This window comes from Denticeps clupeoides, chromosome 3, assembly GCF_900700375.1.
Source record: "Denticeps clupeoides chromosome 3, fDenClu1.1, whole genome shotgun sequence".
Taxonomy (NCBI): Eukaryota; Metazoa; Chordata; class Actinopteri; order Clupeiformes; family Denticipitidae; genus Denticeps; species Denticeps clupeoides.
Genome location: NC_041709.1, coordinates 9,612,638 through 9,635,616, shown reverse-complemented (window position 1 = coordinate 9,635,616; position 22,979 = coordinate 9,612,638). Strand labels below are relative to the sequence as shown.

Sequence of the window (22,979 nt, the reverse complement as noted above, 5' to 3'; positions counted from 1 at the left end):
GGTTTCTCTTTTCATGAGTCATCAGCCGCTTTTTTTTTTTTTTTTTTTGTGTGTGAACTATGAGAGGCTCACGAAAAAAGTGTAAGGAGACCAGAATGTTCTGATACAATCAATCAGTGAACTCTGGGTGCCAAATTCCAATACACAGACATTTCTGTTTTACTTTTACAGCATTTATCAGATGCCCTTATCCAGGGGGACTTACAAAGACTCAGGGTTAAGCGTCTTGGTCAGGGACACACTGGTAGTAAGTGGGGTTTGAACCTGTGACTAAGTGTGTTACCCGCTAGGCAACCGCCACCCCACAAACAGTAAGTCAACGTATTGTGAGCGTGCACTGGATCTGTGTAGAGATGTGCAGTTGATTGTGGTTTGCTGTCATAGAGAATCCATCTCAGAATCATAGAAACCCTAATTGGTATTGTATAGATGTTTTATTCAAGTGTTTATAAGAGGATCAAAATCGTACGTTTTGATACTCACCGTGTATTAATCACGAACGGCTAAGTGGTGTTCTGTTATTTGTGCATTGATCAAACTGGTGGTGGTCTTCGATTACAAAATATACATGTTAATTAAGTGCAACATCTGCAATATTTGATTTAATAATGCATTATACATCAAGATGTTCCAAATAATTCCTGCTGAAAGCCCTTTGCGTTCATGTAGGGCAGTGTTCGGATCCCTGTAAAAATAAGGCGTTTAAAAATTTTTTTTTTTTTCCCTGAGTGACCTGAACACACATAGGGCATTTTGTGGGCGGTTTTTGTCTTTAAATAATAACTGTGATTGGAGCGCCACTGCAGGCGCATGAATATAACATGAGCGCTCCACTCGCTGTTTGTCCTGCAGCATTTACTCTGGTCTTCTGCTCTGGAAGTGATGATTAAGAGTCTGAGGCTTAGAGTGAAGAACCCTTCAGATGGACAGTACGGCATCTCATTATCTGGTTGTTGTCTTGACATAAGAGGTCCCTTTGGTGTGAACAATTGTTTTATGGTATGTTCTCAAACCAGTAATGAATAACTGTACAACCGCTCATCCATTTTCTTACCGGGTTTATCCAGGTTTAACCAGAATTTGGGGCAGCTGAACTCTGTAACAGCCAATTCACGTATGCAAGACCGGAAGAACCCCTGGAGAGCACCAGTTTGGTGCGTCGCTGCAACCCCGAGCTGTGTTGAAGGTTGTAGAGAGTGGATGTGATGGATGTGTGAAGGGGATGAAGTCCACAGGAATCTGATGGTCTGTTGTCCTTTTCTGCTGTATATCCGCCTCCATGCTGCATTGAGTCCTTCCCTTTGGCTCAGTTACAGCAGGCTCCGTGTGTGTGTGTGTGTGTGTGTGTGTGTGAGAGACCTTCTTGTGAATTGTGTGTAAAATAGTTTGGGTAAATGTGGTTTTGTAAATTCTGTTTGTGAGAATCATGGTAATAACTATGTTATATTATGTACAATTTATAATATGAATATTAGCAACACTTCACATCAGTAACCTATGTTGAAACAAAATGTATGGAACCTCACCTTGAAGGCTCAACATGACTCATGTGATCACGGTATCAACCGTACAGCGAACCATTTTGCCATTAAGTGCTGTCAGGGTATCTGATTTGGCCAACATCACATATCAGTTTCAGCGCTCGTATCAGTTTCAGTACCAAATCTCAGTTATAGGATATGCCCCCATGCCCTGCCCAGTGGAACCACTGTCAAGTAAGCATATCCTGGTCCTCTGTGAGGAGACCACATTCAGCTGTTAAAACAATGTAAATGTGGAAACCATGTAGATGTCACCTACAGTGCCTAGAAGGTCCTTGGAGGAATTTTTTTTGCCATGCAAATTTGTTAAAATTGCTTTGCCGTTCTGTTTGTGGTCAAATTATTTGGTCAGCGCTCGCAACACATGACCAATGAAACTATAAAATATATTTACATATTTATAAAATGATATGTATTTAATAACCTTATGAGAAAAACTAAACACAAAACCCTGATTGTGAGACAACTGTCTATTTCAGATGCCGTGACAAACTGAACCATTAACTGCATCTCTGCACTCTGCTGTATGTTGCCTATGGCTGTGTGTATTTTTAACATTTGTAAAATGATTAGCCTCCACGTCCTAACGATGGCAGAACAGCGAGTTTCTGCTCACTTAAGAATATCTGTGATGTGGACCACAGACCTCCATCTCGGTCACACGCTTGATGCTAAAACAATTACTAGCATTGTTCGTACTTTCATATGTGTGGTAATGCGGCTGCATAACACAGCACAGCTTGATTTACACTCCCACCGTCTGTGCCCATCCCCCCCACAGGAAGGGCCGCTGGATGAGATAGCGTCTGACAGAGCTGTCTTACACCTGCCCAAGGCCACACACACACACATGCTAACATATGACATGCACTTCATACACACACACAAGCCTACATGCATGCCTTGCATGCATGCACACAAATGTTCGGCTGCCTGCACGCGCTCCCCCGAGCATCTCAGGCGCCGCTGAATGTAAGTAACAGTGGACTTCATTCCAGGAGCCGACCCGCTCTCTGCCCACATCCGTGCAAAGCCCCCTGAAACGACCTCGCTGTCTCTGTGGGCACCCTGCTGTCCACCAAACTCAAGGGTGGCTGATCTCAGAACAGCGTTCCACCCTGGACGAGCCTGACTGCTCTGTTGCAGGTTCCTCAGCAGCGCGGTGACATATGGTGAACAAAGCCTGCCCAAGCCGCCAGCCCAACCCCCATCTTTCGGTCTCCGCTCCGTCTCTGCACGTTGAAGAGAACAGGGCGGCTGAGCTCAGGCCTCCGCCGTCACACTCGGATAGTAAGGAACGCGGCTGCATGAGTAACTGGAACGCGCTGTCAAAATACACTAATATCATACGCTTCGGCATCCCAATCTTGCGCTCTGCACATGCCACAGCCCCCTGCCAACACTGTAATCGCCAGTAAATAGTGGGAAAAATGTTTAGAAAAGCATCTAATTAATTTAGTTCACTGTAAGATACATTTCTACGTGAAGTTCATACGATGAATGGATGTTTAACATTTTTGCTCATGCCGAATTTTTGCCCTTTTCTCATTATGTTCTGTTGATAAAAGAAATATGAGGGGAGTGCAGTCATTAAATATTTGGAATATTTTACATTTTAAGCAATGGAATGTAATCTGGAAGAAATACAGTGGTGCAAAAACAGTACCGATTAGAAATCATACAATCATACAAAAAAAAAAAAATTTATAATAATTTTTATTTTAAACACATTCTGTCTCTCAGTTGAAGTGTACCTATGACGAAAGTTACAGACCTCTCATATCTCTCACACAATCAGTGGCTGCCAAATTTGTTTGTGCCCCGCTGTATGTGAAAATGAGTCAAATGGGACAGTTGGTAAAATGTCTTCATGCCACCTATTCCATCCAGATTTAAATTTATGTTATTAAAGGAAATATTAACAGAGAAGGCATGAAATTTCCAAAACTGTCCCGCTTTACTGAGCTAGACCCAAATTAAAATGTGGCAATTTCAAAGGGGGTACATTTTTTTAAAAATAATCTTCCTGTAAAAGGTAGAGCAATCCATCCTGTTTCCCGCTTGTGCCTCGTTTCTGGACAGTGTGGCTCTGAATGTTCCAGGCCAGGAGTTGTCTTCATTTTGAGAGTGTTTGTTTCAGCTATAAATTAGGATTTATTTTAACATTTGGACAACACAAGGACTTTTCAGGCCCCCTTTTTATAAATAATTTTCATTTTTCAGTTTGTGTGTGTGTGATTAAATAACCAGCTCTTTATTAGGAAATGTTCACATATCAATGTCCAATCATGTTTTTATGTATGTCTGGAAAAGAAAGTGACAATTAAACAACAAAAAATAAACATTTTTTTTTACACATCAAAAAAAGAAATGAACAAAAATGTACATTTTAATGGAGGAAAACGTTAGGACACCCTATGCCCTGATAACTAGCGTTGCCCCCTTTCTCTGATATAACTTCGGTGACGCCTTTGGTAGCCTTTTACCAGTCTCTGACATCGATCAGAAGAAAGTTTGCCCCACTCCTCAATGCAGAATTCTTTCAGCTGTGAGACGTTTGAGGGCCCATTTCAAGTCACCCCACAGCATCTCAATGGCATTAAGATCAGGGCTTTGACTTGGCCATTCCAGGACTCTCCACTTCTCAGTTTTTAGCCAGTCCTTGGTGGATTTGCTGGTATGCTTTGGGCCATTGTCATGTTGCAGTATCCAGTTCCGCTTCAGCTTAAATTTTTTTGCAGATGGTTTCACATGTTCTACAAGCACCCTCTGATACACAGTATAATTCATGATGGATTCGATGATGGTGAGCATCCCCAAACCAAGATACTGCCACCTCTATGCTTCACAGTTTGTATGAGGTTCTTTTCTTGGAAGGCTGTATTTGGTTTACGCCAAACATGTCTTCTGTTCTGGTGTCCAAATAATAAAATTTTAGACTCATCTGTCCAAAGAACATTATTCCAGAAGTCATTGTCTTTGTCTACGCTTGCTCTGGCAAACTTCAGTCTGGCCTTAATGTTTCTCTTAGAGAGCAGAGGTTTCCTCCTTGCACATGAAAGTCAAACTTGTATAGTCTCGTTCTGATAGTAGAGTCATGCACTTTCACATTGACAGTAGCCAGAGCCTGCTGTAGTTCCCATGATGACATTTTAGGATTTTTTGGATGGTGGAATGGCTGATGTCAAATTCTTTTGAGATCTTTTTAAATCCCTTACCAGACTCGGCCACGATCTTCTTTCTGAGGGCATCAGACAGCTCTTTAGATCTTACCATGCTGCTCACTTCAACATTCAGGAGCACACCAAACTAATCTGAGGTTTAACCAGGGCAACGCTCCTTTACAATGCTGGGGAACAATGTTCTGATCAAATGCACCTGACGTGATACAGCTCTGTGTGATTTTTAACCATTTTAAGTGGGATAATATGTGGGGGTTTCCTAATTTATTCCTCACCAGAAATTGCATTCTTTTTAAATTACATTTCACAGAAAGTTTTAAAAAGGCTTTAATTATTTAGTTGTATTATTTTGATCCCTCAATATCATTAAAATGTATATTAAATATCCATATGTCCAAATAATATTTTAAAATATACAGGCTTTCATTGGGTGTCCTAATTTTCTCACATGACTGTGTGTGTAATTTGGGGTAGGGGATATGCTCACATTTTTAAAATCTGTATAAAATGGCTTGTTGAAGTGCTGTTTCACCATATTCTTAATAGTAATAAGTATTTTGATTATAATGCATGCTGATTGCATCAGTTCTGTAGTCCAGAATAACACATTACTTAATACTAGTCATCCCAGAGCTATTTTATGTAACCATTTGCTCATTCAAGAACAGTTTTTGTACAATTTTGATAGTCATTCAAATATTAAAATTGTCAACCTTTCATGCGTCTATGAATAGCACTGTCTGAATTTGAGCTGAATAAGTTGGTTAATTTGTGTGTTGTGTGTGTGTGTGCATGCAGAAGGTGCCATGACAGGGTTGGGGGCTGAAGATGACATTCCACTGGGCGAGAGGAAGACGGTCACCGATTTCTGCTATCTGCTGGACAAGTCAAAGCAGCTCTTCAATGGCCTGAGGTCAGTGTGTCTTCATGCCTGATGCATGACTCTTAATTTAACCCAAGCGCCCAGTTTTGGCTCAGCGCTTACATCTCAATGGTGCAGAGAAATTGATTTTTTTTTTATTAATTCACGAAGTTTACGTTTACCCAATTGCTGATATATCATGCATCTCTATATTATTTTTCAGTGAGGGTAATTGTGTAACATCAAGCTGGCTTGTTTGATGTGAAATTATCAGGACTGAATCTGAAATGAAATGTGGAAGCCCCATCTCAAATTAATCTCTGGTCACTTTCTGTATTGAAAGAAGTGAATTAGTATTGACCGACCGCTTCTTTTCCAATTGCTGCCTTCTGCTTTTTTCCTGTAATATAAAGTGGCTGTTACTTCTATGGGCTACTTAATTGTGTTTTCAAGTGTCCTCCATTTAACATTCAGACAAACTTGGAGAGGCCCTCAGAAATGCACACAAGAAACAGTTTTTTTTCGGAGTTCATTCAGTGTGTGGGGGCTTTCTGTAAATCACTTGAATTTACAGGTCAAGCACAAAGCACGTCTTTCTCTCTCTAATTTTCGTATTGGTGTAATTGGGGAATAACTTAATATTGAATGGTTCAAGGCCCAAACAGTGGATCCAAAGGCATGTACAACTCACAATTGTCCATGGGTGTGATTTTGTCCTTGGTGTGTTCCCACCATGATTAAAATCTTCTGTTTCAGAGATACACACCAGCAAAAAGGGCTGTTGTGTGTTGTGACTGCTACTAGTTGGTTCCTCTTCTCCAATATACATACAATTAGTGAACAGTCTTTTCATGTGAAAATTGCAATCAATACAAAAATTGTTGTGGCAGTGGTGGCCTGGCGGGTAAAGAAGCGTACCCGTAACCGGAAGGTTGCCGTTTCGAATCCCGAACCGCCAAGGTGAAACTGAGCAAAGCACCGTCCCCACACACTGCTCCCCAGGCACCTGTCATGGCTGCCCGCTGCTCACCAAGGGTGATGGTTAAAAGCAGAGGACACATTTCATTGTGTGCACCGTGTGCTGTGCTTTGGTTTATCACAACACTTTCAGATTTTTTTCAGGTAATACAGCAGCAAAGTGGATGGATATAAATTGTGTTGTAATAACAGAATGATTAAAGAATTGACTACGATTTGCTGGAAATATCATGACCGATGTTAAATTACGTTAATTGTTTATCTGACTAAAGCTATACTGAAGTGTTCCTTGGAAACTGTTGTGTGATGTGTAGACTGTGTTGGGTCACATAACCGATTGAATGATTGGTGTGGGTTGTGTTCACTGCTCTACACATGGATTAATTTGTGTGTGTGTGTAGAAATTGTTTGCTCAAACATACTATGACTAAGTGTGCTTTTTCTTTCAAATGTGTCGCATTCTTGTGTGTGCCAGCTTGTTGTGTAGTGTGTGTGTGGTTTTATTTCTGTGTGCAAAGCTCTGTCTGCAATCATTATCATCGTCTGCAGATTAAGTAAAGCGTTTGCTGTAGTCACAGCTTATCAATTAGAGATGACAGCAGTGTGGGCACTGTCTGTCTCACTCAAGTACACACACACACACACACACACACACACGCAGAAACATGGTTCAGAGAGTGAGTGTATCTGTGTGTGTGTGTGTTACATACTGTAAATAGCGTACATATATGTTGCAGATACCTGCTGCATTTCAAGAATGTCTGTCTGAATGCCGATGCTTCAATTTGAAGGAGAGCTCTTCATCCAACCAAATGGATTCAGGAGCCGCAGCAGCGCATAGACTGAAGTTAGAAATGGCGTTATAAAAAATGCAACAAACTCATGATTACTGAACCTATACTCTTGCTATGTCTTCTCTTTCTCATATTTACGTAAGAGGCTTCTGTTTTTCTGTCGTAATCATGTGTTCATGGGTCATCTGTTGCCTTTGCTTCTCTGAGTCAGAGTGCAAACAAATGGCCAAACAGCCTCTGTGTGTCATTCAGGCACCCAACACCCCAAGACATGTCCTGCAGTCAGCGATGTGACCTTGGCCGTTTGAGTAAAAACGGCTTGTTTTTACTGTAACGCAACCTGGGCAATTCGGGTTTGGTGCACCTTTGTGTAAGACCACAGACCAGCGCACTCACATCAGGACCATGTTCTTCGTTGTTGTTTGTTGTGGTCCATGTACACTGACATCACCCATTATGTCCAATTTTGTGGAGCTGAGGAGATGAAAGGATATCTGCAATCAAACGCACCGTTCTTCAGCATTACCTACTTAGGCAGGCATCTCTACACTTCAGAAGAATGTACCATCCGACCTCTATAACTCATACAAAATGCAGCAGCACGACTGATCTTCAACCTTCCCAAATTCTCCCACACCACCCCTCTGCTGCGTTCCCTCCACTGGCTCCCAGTAGCTGCACGCATCAGGTTCAAAATACTGATGCTGGCCTACAAAGCCAAACATGGAGCAGCACCATCCTACCTCACAGCCCTTATTACACCTCGCGCTGCACCTAGTATACTCCGAGCCTCCAGTACTGCTCGCCTGGCCCCCCCATCTCCGAAGGTACGAGGAAGGCATTCATCTAGACTCTTCTCCGTCTTGGCCCCTCGGTGGTGGAATGAACTTCCCCTCGAGGTCAGAACAGCTCAGTCACTGAGCACCTTCAAACGACAGCTCAAGACCTTCCTCTTTAAAGAATATTTAGATTAAATTGTAATTTTCTTGTTGTCGAACTTTGTGTACAGAATCTACAACAGAGTGAATTAAATAGATGTATTCATAGTTGGGGGGTCCTAGTGAACCGGAATTGATCTCTTCATCGATGGTAACTTGAAAGCACGTTGTAAGTCGCTCTGGATAAGGGCGTCAGCCAAATGCCGTAAATGTAAATGTAAATGTAAGAGCACAACCACGTTGGTGAAAGGAGCTGACTTGTCCATTTAAACGATGGCCGGCTGTGATGAGCAGGATTTGAAGAGTCCTGTTCTTGATTGTGGTGCTGAGGTGGTGGGGCCGTTCCAGGGCATTGATCTTTCTCTCCTAGCAACATCCTTTACTTGAGTGGTCTGTGTGCTTTTCAGTCGCTGTCGCATTGAAAGATGTCTCTCTTTAATTTCAGCTTTGTAGCTGAGGCTAGCAGGTGTCTGGGTATGTGGAGCCCTTCATTAGCTCTTCTGTCCAGAGTCCCGGTGCCTGCTGAAAGGAAGGGGGCTGCATGGTAGGAGTGGGTGATATACACAGAGACTGATACACCATGTGGATTTATGCCAGCATATTTGGATGTGTTTTGCAGATCTTGCATGTTGTCAGATTGACTGACTGATCCTGGCTGATCATATCATATCAGTGTAGGGTCCAGACATGCAAGTAATGTACTGCAGTAATTGAATGTTTTCTGCTCCTCTAAAATTTACCAATGGGTTGCGTTTTGCCATAGAACAATCCTGCATTTGGAAGTGCTAAACTTTTTTCATCTCAGATTTCTGGTTCCCTTTAGACTGTAATTAGGACCTGTTTAATTGAGGCATTTATGGCAGCATCTGCTCTGCTCAGGTTTGTATGCGCTTGCTAGATCTGGGGCGCAGTGACCCTCTCTCCCTGTCCCTAGAGGGGGCGTCTGAGGGACGTGGAGCTCAGAGGATCCTTGCCCTGCTTCTGTGTGCTAATCAGGTTGAGGTGTGCCGAGGACAGGACGGTGGCCCACTTCTGGAACAGGGAGGTTCTAACCATGCATGTCGTATGATCCTCGGATTGTTCTTAGCCCTCTGATTAGTAGGGTTGCAACGGCACGGATCTCCCATGGTATCTGTTTTTGGCATGCGTTTTCGGTATGTTTTTGGTACATGTTTTGTGCATAAAAAGAACAATGAGCGGGCTGTTTTCTCGTGTTTTATCTGTGCCAGGGTAGGTCTGTTCAGTTGTGGTAGACAGTTGTGTTTTGCTATGGTTTGTAACATATGAAATGCACAAACTGTGCTACTATCCTGCACTCCTGATTTTACTGTAGTTGAGTTGTACTCTACACTGGCACTGGGTGGCTTGGAAATGAGCTATTCTTGTATTTTACTTTTACTTTTGACCACAACATCTACATTTACATTTTAAGGCATTTGGCAGATGCCCTTATCCAGAGCGACTTACAACGTGCTTTCATGTTACAATGTTGATCAATGAAGTGATCAACAGTTACAGTAAGGACCACTATATTGTTTCACGTCTGAACGTATAGAGTTGGTCAACCGGGCATAGAAAGGTTGAAATTCCGCAGGATACCTTTTTGAGTAGATTTACTGCTTCAGTACGGACCTTTTTTTTTCCGTTATGATTTAAAAAAATTACTTTGAATATTACATATGATGTTAATAAGTGTAAGGTTACATTTTTGATCCTCATCACTTTCATAATGTACAGGGTTAGGCCTGTGTAGCTTTTGACTCTTGAAGCACAAAAGACACAGGCACACACAAGAATGCCATTGAAATTCTATCAATTACAAATCCAGTAAAAACCGTGTGAAAGTGAAGTGATTGTCATTGTGAAACACAGCACACGATGACACAACGAAATGTGTCCTCTGCTTTTAACCATCACCCTTAGTGAGAAGTGGGCAGCCACAACAGGCGCCCGGGGAGCAGTGTTTTGCTCAGTGGCACCTTGGCAGATCGGGATTCGAACCGGCAACCTTCTGATTCAGGGTCCACCTCCTTAACCGTTAGGTTCATTGCCCCCACTGTATGAGAAATCGTTAACACTGTATATTTGGAGGGGTTCTCCATCATATCTCTTGCCCCCCTTCCCATTACCAATTTATTGCTCCATCCTGCTCACCCTTCAGCCAGTGAATACATCTTGAGGGTATTAATCCTGTCAGAAGGGAAGAGAAATTAATGGTGCGTGGAATGAAATTAAATCCTGCCTGACAATCACACCCATCTTCTTTGTGACCTTGTCTTCCTCAACTGGCAAGGGCACAAGGTGAACTATAAATCACAGCCGCAGCCTCCGAACCAACTGAGCCATGCGTGACATGTGTTTCATGAATGAGTGTGTGTGTGTGTGTGTGTGTGTGTGTGTCTTCAAGAGGAAGTATGGAGGGCGTGTCCGTCACATTCTTATGAATGGGTCGGATTTGTGCCTACTTTCATATCGGTGTTCTGAAGTAAGGGGTAGTGCTTCTCTTTGGTTTCTGCTGTGCCCGAACTGGGTTTTCCGACCTGTACTCAGTATTCCGTCAGCATGCGTGTCTGCCAGGGGTGGCTTCTGCTCTGTTCCTTTGTCATCCATTAAAGTAGAAAAGTCTCTGCTCCTCTCTGAGCCGCCACCTGCCCTCGGGTGACCCACGCCGGATGCATCTGTTGAAAGACAGCGGTGGCACGTCGGCAGCTCCTGCGCGTGTCATCTTGATCCTGTGTGTGTGCGTGTTTCTCCTGCTGCCGCAAACCACCGTTCTCCTCAAATTCAGCATTTCCAGATGTGTTGTCATGGCAACCCTTCAGGGCCCTGAGCTGTGTAGGATAGACTGGGGATGATTGGGTGAAGGGGGGGGGGGCGGTGGGAAATTTTAAAAAAGCAACGTCTCTCTCCATCAGAGACCAGCATCACAACCCATCACATCAGTGTCTGTATGAGTCACCGCTGCCCCACCACGCGCGCACACACACACACACACACACACACACACACACACACACACACACACTTCATCTCCCCCTTCTCTGTCCATCTGCTTTTCTTGCTGCTGTGCCCCCCCCTGTCTTCCGCTTTCAACCCCTTTTGCTTCTCACCTCTGTCCTTTCTCGGTCGGACTCTCTCTGATACTCTCTTCCTCCCCTGGATTCTCACCCCTTCACACACATCACACATAGTAACACCTGTGACTTCGGTTTAGCGTGACACTATTGCAGGAGTGAACTCATCATCACATCAGGACGGAGAAGAAAACTGACAGATCTTACGCACACACCCAGGGCTCTGATTGGTTCGTGAAATGTGGTAACAGCAGAGAATAGCTTATCTAACACTAGCACAAAATGTAAAATGGCCTGTGGTTTTACCTTTTGACCCCGTACCCCATGCCCCCTGTTCCTGCAGAGATCTCCCGCAGTACGGGCACAAGCAGTGGCAGTCGTATTTTGGCCGGACCTTTGATGTCTACACCAAGCTGTGGAAGTTTCAGCAGCAGCACAGGTTAGTTTGCAGCTCTGCATGATTGATGGGGACACTTGAACACAAACATTAGACTGGGCTCAGCTCAGAGAAGGGAAGCCTGAAATGGACAAAAAGTGTTCTTAGGTAAGTTTTTATTAATAAATCATGTGATTGAGCACTGGATCATCAATGCTGAACCAACCGGAAAATATTAATCCATGGCACAGAGAGCCGAAGGTTGGGAAGGTTGTTACAGGGTATAAGTGGAAGGAAAGCACTTATCTCTAAAATTAGAGAGGGCAGACACTAAAACAAGGGGAGAGAGAGTGAGAGAGAGAATGAATGAAGATGTAAATATGTTCCTTGCACACCACTTTTACTTCCAGGGTTCAAAACAAGGGCGTGCCAGGGTCTGTGAGCCAGGAAAATAACTACCAGTTTACTCAAAATATCTCTGATCAGGCTGCATTAGATTTTATTTCCATGTGACTATGAATAGTGCCTGGGTGTGAGCATTATGCCAGCACTACATGAACAGAAGGTTCTGTTGGTCTGAGGTGAGCGGATGTCGGTGTGGTACAATGGTTGGACGTGATTGGTCTCTGTTCTACAGACCTTTATTTAGGACTTTGCATTGTGGTGTCTTCCACCTGCCAGCAGCCTAAAATAAATCATCTCCTGTGTACCTGAACCAACTTATCTGGGGTGACTGCCTCCACCGCTCAACACTCTCCCTTGCGTTACTTGGTGTTTCTCAGAGGCCATCAGTATGCATGGAGGGCTGTTTGCTGCACCCCACAATGGAGGCAGAATTGTGCAGCGGCATCTAAGATGACTGGTCCATTGGCCAATTTGTGCTTATCTGTTTTATTCTTGAAATGCATCAAAAACAGATTGTCATTGACTGCTTGTGAGCATCTTTGGTGTGTAAGACAGTTGTAAATTGGTCCTTTCTATTCTCATTTACATAAGAGATGTATGCTGGTTGAAGAGAAACAAATATTCCCTACTCTGACATTATCTCAGTAATTGGATTGTTTTTAAGATAACAATGGATGAACTGATGAGTGCCAACAGCAGATCATCTAGTGCCAGTAGATCCTCAGGAAGGTGACAGCCTGCATGTAGTATTACTCATGGAGTGTGTTTAAGGCAGGGTGACTATCAATAGATTGCTTTATGGGCAGGATCTACAGACCATCTGAAGGACCTTTAGCAAATAGACACACTGTTATAGACATACGGATTAAATTACATAAAATGTAAAAAAAATTTTTTTTTTTTTAAATGAGCAGGCAGGTTCTGGACAATCGGTATGGGCTTAAAAGATGGCAGATTGGAGAGGTGGCCTCAAAAATCGGCCAACTTTACTACCACTATTAGTAAGTTTGTTTTTTTTCCAGTGTTTTCTGTTTCCACATTCACATTTGCCAGTTGATCCCATGTTCATTTTCTTGATTAACTCTCTCAGCCTCCGAACATCAGAAACGAGCTACCTGAATGAAGCTTTCTCTTTCTACTCCGCCATCCGTCAGCGCTCTTACTATTACCAGGTCAACAAGGAGGACCGGTAAGATGGGGGCTCTCTTATATATTATATATATCTCATTGTTTCTGCTAACTGCACTGGAACACCTTTTTTCTCACTTCTATTCTGTGTCCTAGGCCTGAATTAGTAGTGAAGAAGCTACGATACTATGCCCGATACATTGTGGTTTGTTTGCTTCTAAACAAAAATGACTTGGTCACAGTCCTGGTGAAGGTAGGGGCGCCATTATCCAATGATGTTCTAATTTGTTGAGATGCACAATTGAGAGTTACTATGTAGTAGATTGTTATATGGGTCCCATTGTTCTCATCTCAACATTTGTAAATGTTATTGACACACATTTGAGTTTTGTCAATGGACATTATTAAAAGCTGACTTGTACACTGCCTGTGTCTGCTTGCCATCAAGTATCAGTTTAGGAAAAGGTTTTTCCGGTGTGTGTAGGAGCTGTCTGAGGAGATCGAGGACTACACCCAGCGCTTTAACACCGAGGACCAGCTGGAGTGGAATCTGGTCCTGCAGGAGGTGGCTGCCTTTGTGGAAGTGAGTCTGAGTCACTGATGGTGTGTTCCCCACATCAGCAGCACAGACCGGTCAATTCTCTGTATTTGTTGATTTATTTATTTATTTATTTATTTTTGCCTGTGGTTAATTTTGTATGGCAGGCTGACCCAGTCATAGTGCTGAATGATGACAACAGTGTGGTGGTGATGTCCAATCGGCTGCAGGAAGGGGGCGTGCCCCAGCTGGAGCAGGGAATGGTGGTTGGCCAGCTTGCTCTGGCCGACGCACTTATAGTTGGCAACTGCAACAGCCAGGTACAGCCTGTGTTCAGCGCTCCCTTACACTCCATCGGCACCACAAGCAGATGGAGTGAGAGATTGTTTCATTATGCACGTTTGGAAAGAGGAATGTTTTTGTTGCACTACATATGGACATCAGGGTTATTTTAGCACGCTTGGTGAGTGTTGAATAAATTAAACGGTCTGGGATTGCGTCCATTTCATTCACACTCATTTCTCGGTCTGAGGTTCCCCTTCGCGCTGCCCTTGTTTTATTTCTCTCCTCAACTTCTTGTTTTCACATGGACGCAGTGTGCCTTTTTATGGGTCAGGTTAGATGAGTATGTCTGGTAAATGGAAAAAAGTAGTTTACGATCTTGTGGAAGTGGGCTAAGGGTGCAGGTACAGCTGTGTGCTCAGATGGGTTCGTGTTTTTGGGCTGCAGGTGAAATTCAGCGAGCTCACCATTGACATGTTCCGAATGCTGCAAGCTCTGGAGAGAGAACCGGTCAACTTGTCTGCACAGACCAACAAACCAGGAACGCTGGTGAGGAATTTCATTCATGTATTTTCTTTCTCACGGTCCTTCCATGTGAGCCGCCTGGCTGGCAGCTGCCTACGGGCTTCTGTCTTGGGTAGACAGCATCCCAACAGTTAGCCTTTACCACACGTTAAATTCTATCTTCAGCTTGTGGGGCATTTTGAGACACATTGTAATGCTGATATCTGACAATATTAGCAATTTGACGTCTTCTTTAACCATCATTCCACCTTTTAACCCTGTTTTACTCATCACATTGGGAAATGCAAAGCATCTGCAGTCCACCTGAAAGCGGGCTGAATGAGGTTGCTTAGCAACAAAACAGACTGCTTTTATTTCATTAAGGAAGCCATATCTGAAGAGTCTCAAAAATGTTTTTGTGCCATTGTCACATCAACCATATAATTTTTAATACATACTTGAATCGCTTGCCTGTGATCCCAGCACATCAGTGTTGTAACATTCCCCCTTATATGTCATTGATTCATTATTGAGAGTGTCAACACTGTTTGGTTGTTTGATTGCTTCTACATAACTACAAACCTGATACCTGGTGGGTTAAGGGGTAGAATGCTAGCCATATCTACAGTAGTTAAAATGACAAAATTGGCATAAACAATTTAAAGCCATTGTTTGTCTGTATGTGGCTAGTATTTAAGTGTTTAAAGTTAACGCTACTGTAAAATGAACCCTCCTTAGCTGGTCTGGCTGTCCACACAATTGATTTGTCAAAAGTCGGATGCCCTTCCTGATGCAACCCTCCCCATTTACTCGGGCTTGGGACTGGCACCAACAAACACATGCTTCCCAAGTGACTGGGTTTAAAAAGACCATAGAAACTAATAACTAATATAATGCATAGTCACAAATACTTGTAAAAATAGACAAAATGATAGTTAAAGTGCTGCGTGAAATCACACTTGGGGAAAATGATATAAAGTAGGAATATTTTTTTTTTTTTTAGATTATAGACATATTGTAGACACCATTAGGTAAGAAGGAAGCAGTCACAGTCATGTGGAGTTTAAAATACACACATTTTTGTCCTGCTTACAGGGCCTTTGCAGAACCTTTTTTTTTCCCATACCGAAGAAGGTGGATTACCCAATTTCTCCATCTGTTCTTCTCCACAGGAGCCCAGTGAGAAACCAGCCAAAAGAGAGAACCCACACAAGTACCTGCTCTACAAACCCACCTTCAGCCAGCTCTACACATTCCTGTCGGCATCATTCAAGGTCTGGACTCCCCAAAAATGCCTGGTAGACTAGCTTCACGGTCACCGTTTTTTTTTTGTTTTTTTTTATCTGGTATGCTTATAAGACTTGGCACTCTGATGAGACTCCTGGTTTGGTTCCACTCATTCCACCGGAAATATGAATTTGCCTTCAGATTGTGCTAGAACAAGGAACCACATATTTACATTTACAGCATTGATCAGACGCCCTTTGCCAGAGCGACTTACAATCAGTAGTTACAGGGACAGTCCCCCCCTGGAGCAACTTTGGGTTAAGTGTCTTGCTCAGGGACACAATGGTAGTAAGTGGGATTTGAACCTGGGTCTTCTGGTTCATAGGCGAGTGTGTTACCCACTAGGCTACTACCACCCTGGGGACATGCAAACCACCCCTAGGTGTTGAGAGGAAAATATTTTGTTAAACTGTACAGCATCAACATGGAGTTGGCAGAGTTTAATCAGTGCATTCCACCCATCCTGAATTGCAGTAGAATTTATCGGCATTTCAGCCCCTCTGGGATGCCTCTGATCCCAGGGCTTGTAACGATTGTAGTGTTAATGCCATCACTGTCCTATCTGCACGGTTGACACTTGATCTTGCAGAGAGCTGCTTGCTGAATGGCACCGTGCCTCATCTCAGCGTTCATTTTCCCTCTCGCTGTCTGGCTGCCCGTATGCGGCACAGTGCTAAGGAGTCAGATTTGGCACCTACACTCACGCACACATATGGCTGTGATTCAAGCCGCTGGACTGTTCCAAACTCCGCATATCAAATATCCCCTCTCTCGCCTTCCAAATGCCCCCCTCTGCTTTTCCGCACTTCTATTTGGTGGTTTCTATAGTTACATAATCAATGCTGGCTGCCCTGCCTTCCACTCCCTGTCGTCTCCTGAGTTTCGACTGTATGAAGAGCAACTGCAGGAAAAGTGCTATGGGCATCTGGAGTGCTGCCTGCAGGAACTGATTTGTAAGGCCCAAGCGTTAGTATCTTGGAAACGTACTTTGTAACAGCCCCAGTCCCCACTTTAGTTATTTAGTGTTTCATTTCATTGATGTGCTGTTTCTATTTGGTTTCATTTAACAGTTATTACAATTATTAAAATTTTAGATTATATTTCTTATTTTATTCCATGTGTTATTCCATGAGTCTTTAGGAGTTGCCGGCCAACAGTGTGCTGTTGGTCTACCTCTCTGCCACTGGAGTCTTCCCTACTTCACGCAGTGACTATGAAGGTGCGCGGCTCCCTGGTCTCAGCAGTTTTTATGTGAATGTGACATTTTGTTATATTGAAACATCTTCTTTTCCCACAGGACCTTATGAGTATGGTGGTGTACTGACCAACACCAACCGCGATGTGGTGAATGGGGAGACAGTGCAGAAGAGGAACCAGGCACAGAAAGAGATGCACTGGTAACCGTAACCATGTGTCTGGTTTACAGTGACATTAAGATTTATCTATGGAGTTAGATTATTTGCATTTATAATTACACACCGGCCTCTGGCTGTACATCTCTCCTGGGCAGTGGTGGATTCATAAACAGAGGGGTGCGGGTTCAAATCACCATTGAGCGAAGTCCCGTCCCCACACATTGTGTTTGATGTGCTTCACAATGATAATCACGTCGCTTTCTGTTTTGCAGCCTTCACCCTGGTGACTTATTCCCATTCACTAGGAAGCCCCTGTTTGTCATTGTGGATTCATCCAACAGTACGGCCTACAAGGTGATCAAGGGCCTAAACACATCCCTCAAAATAGATCACAAACACCTTTTTTTTTATTTATAGGTGGACTATATTTTTAGATTGTATTTGTTCATAAACAAAGAGGCAGAGTGCAGTCATATATTAGAATACGAAATAAGATAAAATGGATGAAAAACAATATTTATAGTAACACGTTTTATGAATAGCCTTTGTGTTGCCTCTGACTCCATGATCATTTTTCTGTGTAAGAGCGCCCCCCTGTGTCCATATTTGCAGTTCTGCAGAATGTCAGTGTTTGCCGTATCTAACAAATTCCTGTCCATTCCGGTCTTTGCAGAATTTCTCCAATCTCTTTGGCCAGCCACTGGTGTGCCTGCTGTCTCCAACAGTTTATCCCAAGAGCATGCAAGGTTTCATATTATTTAATCCCACAATCACTTTTCATTTTTGTGGCCAATGCCAATGTGTAAGTGAGGTGTTTCTGGTAAAGCTTCGCTGGTTTTTAGGGAGGCTTGCTGTAGTTAAAGGTTGGATTATTATATCATTATACTCTGAAATAATTCATTTGAAATGCTATTAAGAAATGGCTAAATATAATATTCACAAAAATATTTGTACAGCTGTGAACTGATGTTACTTGCTATTTGTGTTGGTTAAAATCTGGTAAATATATTTAATGTGTGTTTTTATTTTATTTAAAGATTACATGCTGTTCCTCCAGCTACTCTTGTTCTGTCATTCTCAGACCAGTCCCAGAGGGGAAGCCTGTTCACTCTGTTCCTCTACAACCCGCTCATGGCCTTCCTGTCTGTGTGCGGACTCAGCAGCATGCGCCAGGGACTATGGGAGAAGGCCCAAGAGTTCCTGCGCAAAGTGAATCGTGACATCGGTCAGATGATCACTCGCTCACGAGTCATAGGTAATCCAGAGGGATTCTGGGAATTTTTCTTACTGGTCCATTAAAAAAAAACTGAATGTAGCATTTAAAAACACACTCAGACTTTGTTTGTCCTGCACAGACCAAGCCTTCCTGCAGTTCTATGGAGACGAATTCCTGCGACTTCTGATGATTCGCTTTGTCTTCTGCTCTGCAACTCTTCGACTGCACAAGCTCTTCCGGGTAGGAGACCCAGGGCTTCTGCATGATCTTTCTCATTTTGTTGTGAGCCAGTGTGTGACAGGATATCATAGCCAAGCAAGCAAAAAAAAAAGTGCTCCATTGTGAGTCTAATTTATTCACAATGGAATCCATGATATAAAATGTTTAACATTTAAAAGTTTGGAAAATATTTTAGAAATCATTTCAAATTAACCTGGTGAATGTCCATTCTAGGCTAAATTAACACGTACATTATATACAGGACCCCTAATTTCCCTTTCCATCGGATTACAAGTAAATCTCATCACAGTTGTTCATTGTCATCCATATGTCATGTTTGGCATAATGGTGGAAGTTGTTGGTGGAAATTAAATGAACTGTCTGTATAGTACTGTGCTGTGGTATTAACAGCTGAATGTGTGTATTCTCCTGTCTTTGCAGGAGTCACAGAGTTTTCCAGAATCGTATCCTCAGCTGCCCAAACAGGACATTGTGGAGAGCACAACCCTGCAGAAACATGTTCTGGATCTGGCTGCCATGTTGGACGTACAGAATCTATTCTGTGATGGCATGATGGATAATTATTGACCACGTCCCAGATCGTTATCCTGACACGTATGCACGTGTACACACACATTTATAGAGTTACGCTAATGCGTAGTTCCTCCAAAAAAACTTGTTGTTTAATTTGAACTCTACATTAGGTCCGCAGGTTATTCTTTGCCAAAACTGATTCCTTTTGTAATTGAACTTCTCTGTGGCCTAATTGTTATCCATGCTCACAGACATTTTTAGAAACGGTGACATTCTTCCTCTGTTCAGTCCCCAGAAGTAATCTTCTACAGAGGCTTGAGTTTAGCAGGTGTGTATTACATAGATACAGTTGTATGTATGTATGTATAAGTGAACACGCACACAACTGTATCTGTGTAATACTAGGTAAATCAAATAAATAAATACACAGGGCAGCTATTGCAGATTTGAATCATAACAGGAAGTTTTGGAAATGTAGCTGTTGGAGTCAGAAGGCAGGAGAGGATTCACTCTATGTTCAGACTCAAGATTGGTTCTTCCAAAGGTTAGAGCAATTAGAAACACCGCTTACACACGTCCTTACACCGGCATGTGCATTTTTTTGTCTTTTACAGACTTCTCAACGTGGCACTTCTTTTTCCCTCAAGTTCTTTGGTATTTTGTGTACATTAATCCCTGGAGTTGGACATTTTTAATTGCGCTTTTACATGACTGATCCCAGCGAGCCTGAAAGGGGTCTGTGAGGTTCGTTGCTATTTTAAGGAGTTTTGTCCAACATCTAGTTCACACATGATAGTCAAAATTTTCTCTTAAAATTTTTTTAAAAAGTCACAAGGAGGATTTCTACATATAAACATACCATGAATGTGTATATAACCCTATATAGATAAGAAAAAGAAAAAAAAATGAAATTATGTGATGCTGCAAGATGTTCCTTGTCTTTAGTACGTCTGGGATGTTTGTTGTAGATGAATTGTGAAAAGAGATGCCCGTGCCGAAGTTTGTGAATGGACCATGATGCTGTCTCCACTACACCCCCTTCTGTTCATTTGGCTTGTTGCAGCCAGCCTACATTCCAAGGACATCCCGAATGCCATCAGGAGGAAACTGCCACTGATTCTTTCTTTGAAATTTCAAAAAAACAACTTTTTGTTAAACAGACACAAAAGAAAATAGGGCAGTTGTGCATTTTCCCTCTCAAATTAAGTCCTGATTAATAGAAATGATGACGATAATAATAGCCTTGCACTTTACTGTATTGAATTTTTTGGCCTGATGTTGTCTGTTGTGCTGTTGGTAAGAGGCATGTCAGAGTTCACCCCCCCCTCCCACCATTTGTGTCCAGCACTTGCGAACTCTTGCCCAGGACAGCCCTAACTACGCACTTGGCCGCATTCCCGTGGTGACCGAGACTTCCTAGAGCATGTAGAGGTGCGTCTTGAACCCTTACTGTCATGCTGCCTCTATAACAGTATGTTTTCAGTGAGTGCTGACAGGGAGAGTATTTTTTTTTTTTTTTTATATATACATATATATATATGACTGATCACACGGGACCATCAGCTCTGTCTCTGAGAAGCACAAGACCGTACTAGCCAGACATTGACGTCATAGACTCATCCACCATCTCTGGACTTCACTCTCATTACCCTAACACATTTCTGCCAGCCACTGCCAACTCTACTGGAACCCCCCCCAAAATAAAGAGACATGGCCACAACAGCAGACACTCAATGACTGCTGTGTTCGGCATTGGTTCAGAGTGTTTTTCCTACATGCTCTAATGACTACTGTAATTTACACGCTCCCCCATCATGTGTACAGCAGCCACGGGGACCACAGGACTGGACACAAAATGAAAGAAGCACAGGCGCTGAGGCACTTACTAAGCTCACACCCTCGCTGTGTAACCAAACCAGGACTTCAGACGTGGAGGAGACTGGCAAGAAAAAAAGTAGAAAGGAAGCCCCACCACTTCCTGTCCAGATCTCACGAGTGGCAACACTATACAAAGTACACTTTGTAATAGCATGATCACCAAGCTTCTGACAATTTTGTTCCTGATGCGTTTTAATTTTTAGTTTCTTGACATGAGGCTTAACCGTGACACACAAGCGCTGAAATCTTGATGTGTTTGACAGTTCGGGGTTCCGATGTTGCCATAAGTGTAGTTCTTTAGGCCCAAATCTGAAGTGTTACTTGGTTAGTACGGGTGTTTTTTTCTACCGGTTCCTACTGTTGTGGGAGGGAACGATTAAAAAAAAAAAAAATTAAAATGAAGTAATGGTCAGAATACTCTTTCTTTATAAGTTAAGGGGTTCTAGAGTTGCTAGTTCAAGTAACTTGCATTGTTCAGCTGTCTGTGTTTTATCACTTATTATAACTGTTCTGTCCCATTTGTTGCCAAATTATATTTGATGTTGTTAAGTTAAAAAAAAAAATGTGACAATACCAAAACATGCAAGCTTTTCTTTTTCAGAATGCTATTTAAGAATATTAAAACTTTATGACTGTTTTGTTTAATATGTATTTTACTCTCACTCACTTTCAGTAAGTGCTCTCTTCTCTCATAAGTCCTTAAGCTATGTGTTTACAATCAGCTGTCTCAGAACAACCTACATCCCAACCAGTAGTCAAGAGGATAGAAAAAGAAGACTCGGTACTTTTGTATATTTTTTTTCAGCTCCTTAAACTCGCCATTCATGAGACGGCCCATTGGCTGTTTCTGAGAGGCTGCATGCGGCCAGATCAGCAAAACTCTCATCTGTTCTTGTTCTCCTAAGGGCTCAGTTCTTGGTCCTCTTCTTTTCTTCTTCTACACAAGATCACTTGGTGAGGTCATTTCCTCACATGGGTCATTGTACCACTGCTATGCCAACAAATAAAAATAGCCAAATTTTGTTCTCAACTGATGCCACCAATCTTACCCTCTCATATAGATTCCTTCTCTACAACATTAGACGTATCTGCCCTTATCTATCAATACAGGCCACTCAGATACTTAGAAGTAATTTCACAAATGGATTACTGTAACTCCCTCCTTGCAGGTCTACTTCTGGATGCCATCTGTCCTCTACAACTAATACAAAATGAAGCAGCATGACTGGTCTTCAACCTTCCCAATTTCCCCCACACCACCCCACTTCTACGCTCCCTCCACTCCCATTAGCTTCCCGCATCAAATTCAAAATACTGATGCTGGCCTATTAAGCCAAACATGGAGTAGCACCATCCTACCTTACAGCCCATATTATAACTCACATTGCACCTCGTATTCTCCGAGCCTCCTGTACTGCTCACCTGGTCCCTCCACTGCTGAAGGTATGAGGAAGACATTCATCTAGACTCATCTCTGTCTTGGCCCCTAGGTGGTGGAATGAACTTCCCCTCGAGGTCAGAAAAGCATAATTGCTCAGTATTTTCAAACGGTAGCTTAAAACCTTCCTCTTTAGAGAACTTAGATTAACTTGTAACTTTGCTAAACTACAAGTGATTGAAATAAAATGATATTGAACCAGAACTGATTACTTCATTAATGGTAACCTCAAAGCCTGTTGTAAGTCACTCTGGATAAGGGCGTCTGCCATAAATGTAAATGCTTAATTCGCACTAGGGTTACAACTGCACTGTGCCACCTGGTTGCCCACAATTTTTTTCACTTGCTCTGAAAGGAGTAAAAAGGAATATATATATGTATACATATAAACTTCTGTTCCTCCTCTGCGGCCAGACACCCCTCCCCTACTGTTCCGCAGGTGACAGCTGC

General features: G+C 42.7%; 1 protein-coding gene across 4 annotated transcripts in view; it reads left to right on the top strand.

Moving 5' to 3' along the window:
- The window catches only part of scai (suppressor of cancer cell invasion), a 24,770-nt gene extending 3,034 nt beyond the window's left edge, over positions 1–21,736 (top strand). For 2 of the 4 annotated variants that reach the window (XM_028974573.1, XM_028974572.1), the window contains exons 2-17: positions 5,522–5,636; positions 11,713–11,808; positions 13,065–13,151; positions 13,241–13,339; positions 13,435–13,531; positions 13,763–13,861; positions 13,984–14,136; positions 14,546–14,647; positions 15,775–15,876; positions 17,030–17,108; positions 17,187–17,286; positions 17,517–17,598; positions 17,918–17,990; positions 18,326–18,499; positions 18,600–18,700; positions 19,121–21,736. In XM_028974573.1, the coding sequence (XP_028830406.1) occupies positions 5,530–5,636; positions 11,713–11,808; positions 13,065–13,151; positions 13,241–13,339; positions 13,435–13,531; positions 13,763–13,861; positions 13,984–14,136; positions 14,546–14,647; positions 15,775–15,876; positions 17,030–17,108; positions 17,187–17,286; positions 17,517–17,598; positions 17,918–17,990; positions 18,326–18,499; positions 18,600–18,700; positions 19,121–19,267 (1,698 nt within the window). In that variant the 5' untranslated portion in view covers positions 5,522–5,529 and the 3' untranslated portion in view covers positions 19,268–21,736. The remainder of the gene's footprint in view (positions 1–5,521; positions 5,637–11,712; positions 11,809–13,064; positions 13,152–13,240; positions 13,340–13,434; positions 13,532–13,762; positions 13,862–13,983; positions 14,137–14,545; positions 14,648–15,774; positions 15,877–17,029; positions 17,109–17,186; positions 17,287–17,516; positions 17,599–17,917; positions 17,991–18,325; positions 18,500–18,599; positions 18,701–19,120) is intronic. The other 2 variants (XR_003749269.1, XR_003749268.1) reach the window with 2 other exon arrangements.
- The last annotated feature ends 1,243 nt before the right edge of the window (positions 21,737–22,979 follow it).